The 13,230-nt window shown below is 40.7% G+C and overlaps 1 protein-coding gene across 1 annotated transcript; it reads left to right on the top strand.

Moving 5' to 3' along the window:
• The first annotated feature begins 110 nt into the window (after window positions 1-110).
• LOC118526162 (uncharacterized) lies at window positions 111-1,980 on the top strand. Its single transcript, XM_078071689.1, has 2 exons — window positions 111-151; window positions 1,330-1,980. Exon 2 carries the CDS (start codon window positions 1,351-1,353, stop codon window positions 1,663-1,665), a length of 315 nt encoding a protein of 104 aa, XP_077927815.1. The 5' UTR covers window positions 111-151; window positions 1,330-1,350; the 3' UTR covers window positions 1,666-1,980.
• Window positions 1,981-13,230: the final 11,250 nt, after the last annotated feature.

The raw sequence follows: 13,230 nt of genomic DNA, 5'->3' as shown, positions 1-13,230 counted from the left end.
TAGGTGGCAGGAGGCAGTCCCCTCATGCCCAGGTCCTGACTCACAGGCTGAGGGCGGAGCCCAAGGCCAGGATAAGAGGGCCTCAGGGTCAGAGCACCTCCATACTCTCTTCTCCTGAGGTGCTGACAGACCCAGTGCTGCCTGTGCACCGGTAAGTGTCCCCTGGGACTGAGAGCAGAGCCTTCCACAGACGGAGCAGGGGAGATAGAGGGGAACAGAAAATCTAGAATTTCTGATGAAGGGGGATGAGCTATGAGACAGGAGAGATAGGAGACAGCAGGATGATTCGTGTGTCTGTGCTCTAAATAAAATCAGTTCTGTATCTTTTTAAGTTTCTCAGGTTTTTGGTAAGTTAAACAGTTCTTCCTTTCAGAAGGAAGAGTTTACTTTGGAGAAATCAACTGTGTCCCTTCCCCAAAGCTTCTGCTGGAGTCACAGTGACTCTCAAACAGTGGAACAGAGGAAGCATAAACCCAGACATGCATGGGTCTTACCCCCAGCAGGTGTCGTTAGCAGGTCAGGAGGGGTGTCTGGGCATCTGCACCAGAAACCCCAAAGTTGGATAGTGAATAATGAGTAACGATAATGATAGTGGATAATGAATAACAAATTGAAATTTATGGTGCTAAGGTGTGGAAAAGAAAGGAGACTGTGTGTTGTGGAGGGTGCATAGCATACCCCACCTTGCCACAGTCAGGTCTCGCCTCACTTCTACATTTCTAGAATGATTTGCGTAACCTGTTTTATATCTGTGTATATACATATGCCAAGTGTCACCATAAGAGCTGGTTAACCCAAATATAAATGTATATATATGTATTATATTTAATTATATGGGATAGTTATATCTTATTTATACGATATTATATATAGTATACGATATATGATAATAATACATATCTGTTGAAAAGCTAGCTGCAAAATTCCTCCAAAAGGAGACACTTATTTCTTGCTCAGCAAAGAGCACTGTCACTCTAATCTGGCTCATAGGTGGGACAGTTTCAGAATTCGGAGTGGTGCAGAGCATGGACTCAAGTCACACTTTGTGAATGCACAGTTTGCCTTCACTTAAAGGACACTGATTTTGGGTGACTTTGTTGATACAGCTGTCCTCTGTACTTTGTTAAGAGAAGGTCACCATGTCCGTTTTATGAACAGCTCCTAGGGTTCAAATGAGATAATGTGAAAGCAATTGACAGACTATTTTAGAGATAATTTCCCCATGACTTATCTTGAACAGGCTTTTAAAAATGTAGGTTAAAGAAATGATGGTAAAACAAGGGAGACCTGTGTGTCCTAGGTCTGACTCGCTGTGTGACTCTCCCTCAGCTCCTGACCCCGCCAGCCGAGATGTCCTGGCAGCAGAACCAGCAGCAGTGCCAGCCCCCTCCCAAGTGTCCTGCGCCCAAGTGCCCCCCAAAGTGCCCCCCCAAGTGCCCCCCAAACTGCCCCCCCAAGTGCCCCCCAGTCTCTCCCTGCTGCGGCTCCAGCTCTGGGGGCGGCGGCTGCTGTAGCTCTGGGGGCGGCGGCTGCTGCCTGAGCCACCACAGGCGACGCAGTTGCCACCGTCACAGACACCAGAGCCCTGGCTGCTGCAGCCAGCCCTCGGGGGGCTCCAGCTGCTGTGGAGAGGGCAGCGGTCAGTCGTCTGGAGGCTGCTGCTGAAGTGGACCCTGAGCCAAGGAGCGCAGGCTTGGGGACAGCGAGTGGCCAAAGCCTTCCTCCTGTTCCTGCTCCCCCTGCTGGGCCTGCCCAAGGGGCTGAGTTGTCTCAGTGAGGGTTCTGAGCTCTGGGCTGGTGGGTCCCTCTGCCCTGGGATTCAGAAGGCTGAATCCTCTCCCCTAATTCCATCTGCTGACCTCTGACACCAACTGTGTTATTTGCCCTGGGATCCCCAAACCACAGACTCTAATCCACTCCCCGGTACTCTCCTTGCCCTCTGCTCCTCAAGTGAAACAATAAAACAAGAAATCTGCTTACCATCCTGTTCTAGACTCTTCCTGGCCTGCTTGCATCCCAGTATTTTATTTTTCCACCACTATGCATTCTCTTGCTGCCCGGAGATCTTGGAAATCAAATTTGTGCTAGTTGCATGGTTGGTGATGGGAGGAGGGGAGAGAAAATGGCTCTGCCTCCTACTCTGACACCATTTCTCAGACAAATACTATGTAGCTCTTCTGGAACTTGAACTTGGACTTCCTCTGGGGTCCAAACAAGTCACCAGGGCAATGCATATTCCATTCCTCCCCTGGTCTCCTCCTCCTTCTCCATTGTGCCATTGCCCCAACTCACCCTCAAATTTCTTTCTCCTTCAGCCAAAAAATTTATTTAGAAAATTATACATGAATTTTCTACAAATAGCCCACGAAACAACCATGATGTTTCTAACTAGAAACATCCATATAGCATGCAGCAAAGATTGTAAAAATTAAAAATGCCTGTAAGGAATTAGGGAATTTTAAAAAATCAGTTACTTCTCCCCTGTTTCTCTCTGAGTCCTAAGTTCAGTTTTTTCAGGTCAAATATTTCATCTCTATGTTCTGTAAAAAAATATTGATTTTTTTTAAAAGATTTTATTTATTTTTTTATTTGCCAGAGAGAGAGAGAGCACACAAGCAGGGGGAGCAGCAGGTAGAGGGAGAAGCAGGCTCCCCACTGAGCAAGGAGCCTGATGCAGGACTCGATCCCAGGACCCTGGGATCACGACCTGAGCCAAAGGCAGATGCTTAACTGACTGAACCACCCAGACATCCCAAATCTTGATTTTCTTATCAAAATTTTTTTCAATTACAAATTTCACATGAGATTTAATTATTGTTAATTTTGAGTCTTTTTATTATTGAAGTATAGTTGACATGATATATTAGTTTCAGGTATACAACATAGTGATTTGACAATTCTATGCATTATGTAATGCTTACCATGAAAAGTGTGGTTACCATCTGTCACCATACAATATTATCACAATATTATTGACTATATTCCCTATGCTGTACTTTTCATCCCTGTGTTTTATTTATTTATAATTATAAGTTTGTACCTCTTAATCCCCTTCGCCTATTTCGCCCTCCCCTCTGGCAACCATGTTTGTTCTCTGTATTTATGAGTGTGTTTTTGTTTTTGTTTGATCATTTGGTTTGTTTTTTAGATACTACATATTACTGAAATCATATGGTATTTGTCTTTCTCTGTCTGACGTATTTCACTTGTCATAATACACTCTAGATCCATCCATGTTTTTGCAGATGGCAAGATTTCATTTTTTAAAGATTTATTTATTTGAGGGGGGAGGGGCAAAGGGAGAGGGAGAGAGAATCTCAAGCATACTCTGTGCTGAGTGTGGAGCCTGATGTGGGGCTTGATCTCACGAACCTGAGATCATGACCTGAACAGAAATCAAGAGTTGGACGCTTACCCAATGGAGCCACTGAGGCACCCCAAGATTTCATTTTTTAATGCATGCCTTGATAGTCATGTTATGAACTGAATAAACAGCCAAAACCTCAAATTTATATTTTAAGTCATGAAAAAACACAAGTGTCTGGTGGAGTAGACAGTAGGAACCCATCATGACTGCTGTGATTAATATGACCTCTAGATGTCCCTGTGTCTTTAGTCATTCAAGATTCAAAGTCCCACGAAGAATCGTCCATATTGCTGATCCTCACCATGTGTCTGCCCCTTGGCTATTCCAGGAAGCTAGAAGAGGGATGTATATTCCCTTGGTGTCAGTAACAAGAGAACTCGAATACTATGCATACTGGGGGATCCCTTCCAAAAACGTCAACTAATAGACTAACAGGTATGCAGTTGATTGTTGGCCAAAGTGACACATGACCACCATGTTTTCTAAGTGGGAATTCTCAGGCAATAGGATCCTATATCTCTGAGAATGTAATATTCCAGTTGAGACCAGGTCAAGTGTTCTCTCTCCTCCTTTACATTGGATGCCTCCTAAAGTCCAGTGCTATAAATATCTACCTCAGACTAGATTTCCATGAAAGCAGAGGTTGTGTTTCCCTACAAGATTATGAAGATTTTCTCACATATTTTCTTCTAAGGGTTTTATATTTTTAGCCCCTCAGTTAGGTTTGATCTATTTTGAGTTATTTTTCTAAATGTTGTAAGTAGGGGACAACTTCATTCTTTTACATATGGATATACAGTGTTCCCAGCACCATTTATTGAAAAGACTATTGTTTCCTCAGTGAAATGTCTTGACACCTTGTCTGGAATCAATTGACCATACATTGATGGGTTTATTTCTGAACTCTCAATTCTCTTCATTGATCAGATCCAATCAGGTCCAGGCCCCATTACAGGGTTAGTTTTTGAGGGAGTCTTTGAAGCTTGTTCTGAACCCAGGAGGGCTCTACTTAGCCCTCACTTTCTTGGTTCTGTCTGGTAAACTAGCTGTCAGCTGCTCTTGGTCAGCATATTGTTGTCATGGATCAGCAGCCTCTTCTTAATTGCTTGCCAATAACATCTCCCTTATTTTCCAGAGTGCTTTTAGGTCTGAACTTCCCCAAGCTCTGTTCTGAATAAGGGCAGTTCCTTTGAGAACCTCAGAGCCCTCTGCTCTTTTGGTCTGCCCCTTCCTTTGGTCAAAATCTCTGAGCCACTGCTCTGGAGCTGGGGGTGGGGACAGTTGTCTGCTTCTCTTGGAGTGGCATCCTTCCTGTATAAGTAGGGTGTTATACTGGGGTGGCAACCTCTAGTCTTCTTAAATTGCCTCTCCACCATGGATTTTCTATCCTACAAATGAGCTGGGGCAAAGGTGATCAGGGTCCCAGTATTGTAGGCCTGTTGCACCTGAGGTAGAATCATTGCCTGCCTCTCCAGTGGGAGGTGGGTAGAAGAAGAGAGCCCCCATGTCTTGGATACTGTCTTGGGGTTTACCCTCTGCAATGTAGAGCTGGAGATGTTATGCAAAATATTGGCTTTTAGTTGTTACTGAGATTTAGTAGATTTTCTTGAATAAAAGTTTCTTCATTTGTGGGGCACCTGGGAGACTCAGTCAGTTAAGCCTATCCTTTGCTAGTGACAATTTCTTCTACTGATAGAAACCAAGCTTTTAGACCCAGTGGTCTGTCCTCATGATGTTACTTGTAGCTTTGAGTACAAGTCAGGATCATGGTGCTTTGGCTACAGTCCTACCTGGAGGAAAACTCTAGTGCTAGAAGATCTCCTCCTAGGAAAACAAGGGCAGGGCTGAGTTCTGAAATAAGTACCTGTGGTAGTCATGGTATAGATTTCCTGAACACTGTTTCAAACTGAATTCTTTGGCACAACCTAAATAAAAATATCGTAGTATTCTGGAAACATAGTTGAAGTGTCCACAGTGTGATATAGACAACCCCACCTCACTGTAAGTGTCTGATTTTGTCATGGCCTGAGTTCTTATTCATCTTAAATTAATTGACTCAGGACATAACATATGGAAAGCATTCTGTAAACTGTTTTTGCAAATATTGGTGATAGGGATTTTTTTTATTGAAGGTAAAAATATTTATTTATTTTTTAATTATTATGTTCAATTACCCAGCATTAGTTTTTGATGTAGTGATGTAGTGTTCAATGATTCATTATTTGCGTATAATACCCGGTGCTCATCACCACACATGCCCCCCTTATTACCCATTACTCAGTTGCCCCATCCTCCCACTCCACTCCATTCTGTAACCCTCAGTTTGGTTTCCAGAGTCCAGAGTCTCTCATGGTTTGTCCCCATCTCTGATTTCTTCCCATTCAGTTTTCCCTCCCTTCCCCTGTGGTCCTCTATGCTATTCCTTATGTTCCACATATGAGTGAAACCATATGATAATTGTCTTCCTCTGCTTGACTTATTTCACTTAGCATAATCCCCTCCAGTTCCATGCATGTCTATGTAAATGGTGGGTATTCATCCTTTCTGATGGCTGAGTAATATTCCATTGTATATATGAACCACTTCTTCTTTATCCATTTGTCTGTTGTAGGGCATCTTGGTTCCTTCCACAGTTTGACTATTATGGACATTGATGTTATGAACATTAGGGTGCAGGTGCCTCTTCTTTTCCCTACACCTGTATCTTTGGGGTAAATACCCAGTAGTGCAATTGCTGGGTTGTAGGGTCGCTCTATTTTTAACATCTTGGGGAACCTCCATACTGTTTTCCAGAGTGGCTGCACCACTTTGCATTCCCACCAACAGTGTAAGAGGGTTCCCCTTTCTCCACATCCTCACCAACACTTGTTGTTTCCTGTCTTGTTAATTTTTGCCATTCTAACTGGTGTAAAGTGGTATCTCATTGTGGTTTTGATTTGTATTTCCCTGATGGCTAGTGATGTTGAACATTTTTTCATGTGTTTATGTGTCTGTTAGCCATTTGTTTGTGTTTTTTGGAGAAGTGTCTGTTCATGCCTTCTGTCCATTCTTGACTGGATTATTTGTTTTTTTAGGTGTTGAGTTTGATAAATTCTTTATAGATCTTGGATACAGCCCTTTATCTGTAATGTCATTTGCAAATATCTTCCCCCTTTTCCGTGGGTTGCATTTTAGTTTGTTGACTGTTTCCTTTGCTGTATAAAAACTTTTTATCTTGATGAAGTCCCAAAAGTTCATTTTTGTTTTTGTTTCCCTTGCCTTTAGAGACATGTCTTGAAAGGGGTCGCTGTGACCAATATCGAAGAGGTTACTGCCTATGTTCTCCTCTAGGATTTTGATGGATTCCTGTCTCACATTGAGGTCTTTATTCCATTTTGAGTTTATCTTTGTGTATGGAAGAGAATGGTCAAGTTTCCATCTTCTGCATGTGGCTGTCCAATTTTCCCACACCATTTATCAAAGAGATCGTCTTTTTTCCATTGGATATTCTTTCCTGATTTGTCGCAGATAAGTTGACCGTAGAGTTGAGGGTCCATTTCTGGGCTCTCTATTTTGTTCCATTGATCTATGAGTCTGTTTTTGTGCCAATATCATGCTGTCTTGATGATCACAGCTTTGTAATAGAGCTTGAAGTCTGGCATTGTGATGCCCCCAGCTTTGGTTTTCTTTTTCAACAATCCCCTGGTGATTTGGCGTCTTTTCTGGTTCCATACAAATTTTAGGATTATTTGTTCCAGCTCTGTGAAAAATGTCAATGGTATTTTGATAGGGATTGCACTGAAAGTGTACATTGCTCTAGGCAGCACAGACATTTTAACAATGTTTGTCCTTCTAATCCATGAGCATGGAATGTTTTCCTTCTCTTTGTGTCTTCCTCAATTTCTTTCATAAGTGTTCTGTAGTTTCTAGAGTATAGAAACTTTGGTTATGTTTATTCCTAGGTATCTTATGGTTTTTGGTGCTGTTGTAAATGGATCAATTCCTTAATTTTTATTTTAAAATTTTAAATTTAATTTTTAAAAAAAATTTTAATTTTTAATTTAAATTTTTCTTTCTTCAGTCACATTGTTAGTATATAGAAATGCAATCAATTTCTGTGCATTGATTTTGTATCCTTCCACATCCTGAATTGCTGTATAAGTTCTAGTAATTTGGGGGTGGAGTCTTTTGGGTTTTCCACATAAAGTATCATGTCATCTGTGAAGAGAGAGAGTTTGACTTCTTCTTTGCCAATTTGAATGCTTTTTATTTCTTTTTGTTGTCTGATTGCTGAGGCTAGGACTTCTAGTACTATGTTGAACAAAAGTGGTGAGAGTGGGCATCCCTGTTGTGTTCCTGACCTTAAGAGAAAAGCTCTCTGTTTTCCCCCATTGAGAATTATATTCACTGTGGGCTTTTTTTTTTTTTTTTGGCAGTTGGAAACTCCTCTTATTTTCTTTTTTTTTTTTTTTTTAATTTTTTTATTGTTATGTTAATCCCCATACATTACATCATTAGTTTTAGATATAGTGTTCCATGATTCATTGTTTGTGCATAACACCCAGTGCTCCATGCAGAACGTGCCCTCCTCAATACCCATCACCAGGCTAACCCATCCTCCCAACCCCCTCCCCTCTAGAACCCTCAGTTTGTTTTTCAGAGTCCATTGTCTCTCATGGTTCTTCTCCCCCTCCAATTTCCCCCCCTTCATTCTTCCCCTCCTGCTACATTCTTCTTCTTCTTTTTTTCTTTCTTAACATATATTGCATTATTTGTTTCAGAGGTACAGATCTGAGATTCAACAGTCTTGCACAATTCACAGCGCTTACCAGAACACATACCCTCCCCAGTGTCCATCACCCAGTCACCCCGTCCCTCCCACCCCACCCCCCCACTCCAGCAACCCTCACTTTGTTTCCTGAGATTAAGAATTCCTCCTATCAGTGAGGTCATATGATACATGTCTTTCTCTGTTTGACTTATTTCGCTCAGCATAATACCCTCCAGTTCCATCCACATCGTTGCAAATGGCAAGATCTTATTCTTTTTGATGGCTGCATAATATTCCATTGTATATATATACCACATCTTCTTTATCCATTCATCTGTTGATGGACATCTTGGCTCTTTCCACAGTTTGGCTATTGTGGACATTGCTGCTATAAACATCGGGGTGCACGTAGCCTTTTGGGTCCCTACTTTTGTATCTTTGGGGTAAATACCCAGTAGTGCAATTGCTGGATCATATGGTAGCTCTATTTTCAACTTTTTGAGGAACCTCCATACTGTTTTCCAGAGTGGCTGCACCAGCTTGCATTCCCACCAACAGTGTAGGAGGGTTCCCCTTTCTCCGCATCCCCGCCAACATCTGTCATTTCCTGACTTGTTAATTTTAGCCATTCTGACTGGTGTGAGGTGGTATCTCATTGAGGTTTTAATTTGGATTTCCCTGATGCCGAGCGATATTGAACACTTTTTCATGTGTCTGTTGGCCATTTGGATGTCTTCTTTGGAAAAATGTCTGTTCATGTCTTCTGCCCATTTCTTGATTGGATTCTTTGTTCTTTTGGTGTTGAGTTTGATGAGTTCTTTATAGATTTTGGATACTAGCCCTTTATCTGATATGTCATTTGCAAATATCTTCTCCCATTCTGTCAGTTGTCTTTTGGTTTTGTTGACTGTTTCCTTTGCTTTGCAAAAGCTTTTTATCTTGATGAAGTCCCAATAGTTCATTTTTGCCCTTGCTTCCCTTGCCTTTGGCGATGTTTCTAGGAAGAAGTTGCTGCGGCTGAGGTCAAAGAGGTTGCTGCCTGTGTTCTCCTTTAGGATTTTGATGGACTCCTGTCTCACATTGAGGTCTTTCAACCATTTGGAGTCTATTTTTGTGTGTGGTGTAAGGAAATGGTCCAGTTTCATTCTTCTGCATGTGGCTGTCCAATTTTCCCAACACCATTTGTTGAAGAGACTGTCTTTTTTCCATTGGACATTCTTTCCTGCTTTGTCAAAGATTAGTTGACCATAGAGTTGAGGGTCCATTTCTGGGCTCTCTATTCTGTTCCATTGATCTATGTGTCTGTTTTTGTGCCAGTACCATACTGTCTTGATGATGACAGCTTTGTAGTAGAGCTGGAAGTCTGGAATTGTGATGCCGCCAGCTTTGCTTTTCTTTTTCAACATTCCTCTGGCTATGCGGGGTCTTTTCTGGTTCCATACAAATTTTAGGATTATTTGTTCCATTTCTTTGAAGAAAGTAGATGGTATTTTGATGGGGATTGCATTGAATGTGTAGATTGCTCTAGGTAGCATTGACATCTTCACAATATTTGTTCTTCCAATCCATGAGCATGGAACGTTTTTCCATTTCTTTGTGTCTTCCTCAATTTCTTTCATGAGTATTTTATAGTTTTCTGAGTACAGATCCTTTGCCTCTTTGGTTAGATTTATTCCTAGGTATCTTATGGTTTTGGGTGCAATTGTAAATGGGATCGACTCCTTAATTTCTCTTTCTTCTGACTTGTTGTTGGTGTATAGGAATGCCACTGACTTCTGTGCATTGATTTTATATCCTGCCACTTGACTGAATTCCTGTATGAGTTCTAGCAGTTTTGGGGTGGAGTCTTTGGGATTTTCCACATAAAGTATCATATCATCTGCAAAGAGTGAGAGTTTGACTTCTTCTTTGCCAATTTGGATGCCTTTGATTTCTTTTTGTTGTCTGATTGCTGTGGCTAGGACTTCCAATACTATGTTGAATAGCAGTGGTGATAGTGGACATCCCTGCCGCGTTCCTGACCTTAGGGGGAAAGCTCTCAGTTTTTCCCCATTGAGAATGATATTCGCTGTAGGTTTTTCATAGATGGCTTTTATGATATTGAGGTATGTACCCTCTATGCCTATACTCTGAAGAGTTTTGATCAAGAAAGGATGCTGTACTTTGTCAAATGCTTTTTCTGCATCTATTGAGAGGATCATATGATTCTTGTTCTTTCTTTTGTTAATGTATTGTATCACGTTGATTGATTTGCGGATGTTGAACCAACCTTGCAGCCCAGGGATAAATCCGACTTGGTCGTGGTGAATTCACTGTGGGCTTTTCATAGATGGCTCTGCAAGAAATATTAAGGGGGATTCTATAAAAGAAGAAAGACCCCAAGAATAACAGACCAGAAATTTACAGAGGCAATCTATAGAAACAGAGACTTTACAGGCAATATGATGGCACTAAATTCATATCTTTCAATAGTTACTCTCAACGTGAACAGGCTGAATGTTCCCATCAAAGGGCACAGGGTTTCAGATTGGATAAAAAAGCAGGACCCATCCATATGCTGTCTACAAGAGACTCATTTTGAACATAAAGACACCTCCAGATTGAAAGTGAGGGGAATGAAGAACCATTTATCATGCCAATGGAACTCAAAAGAAAGCTGGGGTAACAATCCTCATACCAGACAAATTAGATTTTAAACCAAAGGCTGTAGTAAGATATATAGAAGGACACTATATCATACTTAAAGGGTCTATCCAACAAGAAAATCTAATAACTGTAAATATCTATGGCCCCAACATGGGATCAGCCAACTACATAAACCAACTAATAACCAAAATAAAGAATCATATCGATAATAATACATTAATAGTAGGAGACTTCAACACTCCATTCACAGCAATAGACAGATCATCTAAGCAGAAGATCAACAAAGAAACAAGAGCTTTGAAGGACACATTGGATCAGATGAACTTTGCAGATATATACAGAACATTCCATCCTAAAACAACAGAATATTCATTCTTCTAGGGTGCACACTGAAATTTCTCCAGAATAGATCACATACTGGGTCACAAATCAATCTCAACCAATACCAAAATATTGAGATTATTCCCTGCATATTTTCAGAGCACAATGCTTTGAAACTGGAACTCAACCACAATGAAAAATTTGGAAGGAATGAAAACACTTGGAAGTTAAAGAGCATCCTTCAGAATGCTCTTCTAAAGAATAATGCATCAACCAGGAAATTAAAGAGGAACTTAAACAATTCATGCAAACCAATGGAAATGAAAACACACCAATTCAGAACCTATGGGATACTGCAAAGGCTGTCCTTAGAGGGAAGTACATAGCCATCCAGCCTCTCTCAAAAAATTAGAAAAATCCCAAATGCACAAGCTAAACTTACGCCTAAAGGATCTGGAGAAAGAGCAGCAAATAAAGCCTAACCCAAGCAGGAGAAGAGAAATAATAATTAGAGCAGAAATCAATGAAATAGAAACTAGAAGAACAGTAGGACAGATCAACAAAACTAGAAGCTGGTTCTTTGAAAGAATTAATAAGATCGATAAACCTCTGGCCAGACTTATGCAAAAGAAAAGAGAAAGGACCCAACTTAATAAAATCATGAATGAAAGGGGAGAAATCACAACCAATACCAAAGAAATAGAGACAATTATAAGAACTTATTACCAGCAGCTATATACCAACAAACTAGACAATCTGGAAGAAATGGATGTATTCCTGGACACTTATAAACTACCAAGACTGAAGGAGGAAGAAATAGACAATCTGAACAGACCAAGAACCAGTAAGGAAATTGAAGCAGTAATCAAAAACCTCCCAAAAAACAAGAGTCCAGGGCCAGATGGCTTCCCAGGGGAATTCTACCAAACATTTAAAAAAGAAATCACACCTATTCTACTGAGGCAGTTTCAAAAAATAGAAGTGGAAGGCAAACTTCCAACCTTGTTCTATGAGGCCAGCATTACCCTGATCCCAAAACCAGACAAAAACCCCATCAAAAAGGAGAATTACAGACCAATATCCTTGATGAATATGGATGCCAAAATACTCACCAAGATCCTAGCCAATAGGATCCAACAGTATATTAAAAAGATTATTCACCATGACCAGGTGGGATTTATTCCTGGGATTCAAGTGTGGTTCAACATTCTCAAATCAATCAATGTGATAAATCACATTAACAAAAGAAGAGACAAGAACCATATGATGCTCTCAACTGATGCAGAAAAAGCATTTGACAAAATACAGCATCCTTTCCTGATAAAAACTCTTCAAAATATAGGGATAGAGAGAACATACCTCAATATCATAAAAGCCATCTATGACAGGGATTTTTGAATACCTAATAACTAATATGTGCAACGAACCACTGCATACACTGAAAAAGGATAGGAGATATATGAGACATAGCCTCATGCTTGAAATGTTTACTATCTCATAAACATGTGCACAATAATAAATTACATGTACGACAAGCAATAAAGCCTCCGGAAGATTTTCTTGGTCAGACATTATTAGGGAGCCCATTACAGAGGACATAGGACTTAGATCATTCCTGGAAGATTTTCCAAAGGCAAAGAGAAGAGGGGAGGATATTCTTAGAAGAAGAACTAGCACAAAAAAAAAGAAAGACAGACAGCCAGCAATAAAGAAAGAAGGGAAGGAAGGAAGGAAGGAAGGAATGGAAACATCTATTGCTTAGAGAAATAGGGTCACAAATTGGGACTAGGAATGAGAAGGGATGGATAATTCTCAGAGATGGACTCCTGTCCCCAGACTAGGATGAGATGCTAATAATAGCGGGAGCAACAGCATTCAAAATACTATCACTCTGATTTGGTATATTTAAGCTGACTAGTTCCATTTTCAACCCACACTAGAATTTGCCTGCCTCTCTGTTTGCTCATCTTTCACTTACTGTCTTATGTTATGTATTAATGTGTAATGTTCTGCATTATCTCTAGAGTGAAAGTTCTGAAGCATGGGACAGGGCTCTTACTGCTTCATGTGTCCAGGACACAGTAAGTTCTTAGTAAATATCAAATCATAGAATCATGCCTGTAGACACCTGAGCCAGGGAGAAACA

This window comes from Halichoerus grypus, chromosome 5 (genome assembly GCF_964656455.1).
Source record: "Halichoerus grypus chromosome 5, mHalGry1.hap1.1, whole genome shotgun sequence".
Classification (NCBI taxonomy): Eukaryota; Metazoa; Chordata; class Mammalia; order Carnivora; family Phocidae; genus Halichoerus; species Halichoerus grypus.
The sequence above is the reverse complement of the archived record's forward strand: the minus strand, read 5'-3'. Positions and strand labels throughout refer to the sequence as shown.